General features: G+C 61.3%; 1 protein-coding gene across 1 annotated transcript in view; it reads right to left on the reverse strand.

Moving 5' to 3' along the window:
* ETH_00032080 (Zgc:92794, related) overlaps positions 1-1420 on the reverse strand; it is a gene marked incomplete at both ends in the record, with an annotated part of 5876 nt that overhangs the window by 1348 nt on the left and 3108 nt on the right. The window contains 2 exons of the mRNA XM_013378078.1: positions 326-670; positions 851-892. Coding sequence (XP_013233532.1) covers positions 326-670; positions 851-892 — 387 coding nt within the window. The remainder of the gene's footprint in view (positions 1-325; positions 671-850; positions 893-1420) is intronic.

Consider the following 1420-nt stretch of genomic DNA (forward strand, 5'->3'; position numbering starts at 1 on the left):
CAGCAGCAGCAGCAGCAGCAGCGGCGGCACCGGCGGCGGCGGCGGCGGCAGAAGCGAGGCCGCTGCAGCAGAAACAGCAGCAGAAGCAGCTGCGTATCCTGTGTGCTGCTGCTGCTGCTGCTGCTGCTGCTGACGGCCACGCTGCGGGTGGTGGGGCTGGTAGTGATGCTGCTGCTGCTGCTGCTGCAGTTGCTGCTGAGGCCTTTTCAAAACACGACTTGCTGCAGCTAGTGCTGCCACTGCTGCTGCTGCTGCTGCTAGTCCTCTTGCTGCTGCTGCTGCTGCTGCAAACTTTGCTGCTACGGCCAAGGCAGTTGCTGCCGACACGTCGGGGCAAGGTGACAGCGCTCAGACCTAACCACTGCTGCTCCTCTTGCTGCTGCTGCTTCTTTTGCTGCTGCTGCTCCTCTTGCTGCTGCTGCTTCTCGTGCTGCTGCTGCTGCTGCTGCCGCTGCAGCTATGACCCCCCACAAGTGTGCCCCCGCAGCCGCTGTCCTTCGCGATTTTTTGTCCCCTTGCGGAGACTGGCAACTGCGGTGGACGTACAGCGCATCAGGCAAGGCATCAAATTGCTGCTGCTGCTGCTGCTGCTGCTGCTGCTGGCCTGTTCGTGCTGATGCTGTTGATGCTGTTTCAAGGGCTGCTGCTGGTGCTGCTGTGGCTGCTGGAACTGCGGGCCAAAGCGACTCACAACCAGGGTTTAAGATTTAGGGATTAGGGTGAAGGGTTAAGGGTTAAGGGTTTAGGGTTTAGGGTTTAGGGTTTGGGGTCTGCAGGCTGCAGGAAGCAACAACGCAAAGTGCAGAAGCAACAGCAGAGGGCCCCCAAGAAGAACAAGGGAGGCCCTTACCCGGGGGAATAAGGCCCCCGGCCACCATCGACTGCGAGGTTGCTAAACCCTAAACCCTAAACCCTAAACCCTAAGGTGTTGGCCGTCAACCTTGAAGTGGCTCAGCGCGAGTTCCCCTGCGCTGCGCGTAAGGTTTAGGGTTTAGGGTTTAGGGTTTAGGTTTAGCGCCACGAGCCACAAGCCAGTCGTGTAGGGTTTAGGGTTTAGGGTTTAGGGTTTAGGGTTTAGGGTTTGCGGTGGCGCTGCAGCTCACCGGCTTTCTCGTTGGCCAGTGCAGCCCAGGAGACCGGGTTTGCATCACAGGTGAACTAAACCCTAAAAGCCAAACTCCATGCATGCATAGGGGGCCCCCTAAAACTTGGGGGCCCCTGGGGTCCCGCAGGGGGCCCCTGGGGCCCCCTGGGGGCCCCTTGCGTTTGGGGGCCCCCCGTGGGGGCCTTTGCTTCTGGGGTCCCCTAAGGGGGCCCCCTGTGGAGTATGTGGCCTTTGGGGGGCCCCTTGGGTCTGTAGAGGCCTCAGGGGGCCCCTGAGGAAATGCTGAGGGGCCCCTCAGGGGCCCCTCAGGGGCCC

The sequence above is a fragment of the Eimeria tenella genome, genomic scaffold (genome assembly GCF_000499545.2).
Source record: "Eimeria tenella Houghton genomic scaffold, Eth_scaff72, whole genome shotgun sequence".
Lineage (NCBI taxonomy): Eukaryota > Apicomplexa > Conoidasida > Eucoccidiorida > Eimeriidae > Eimeria > Eimeria tenella.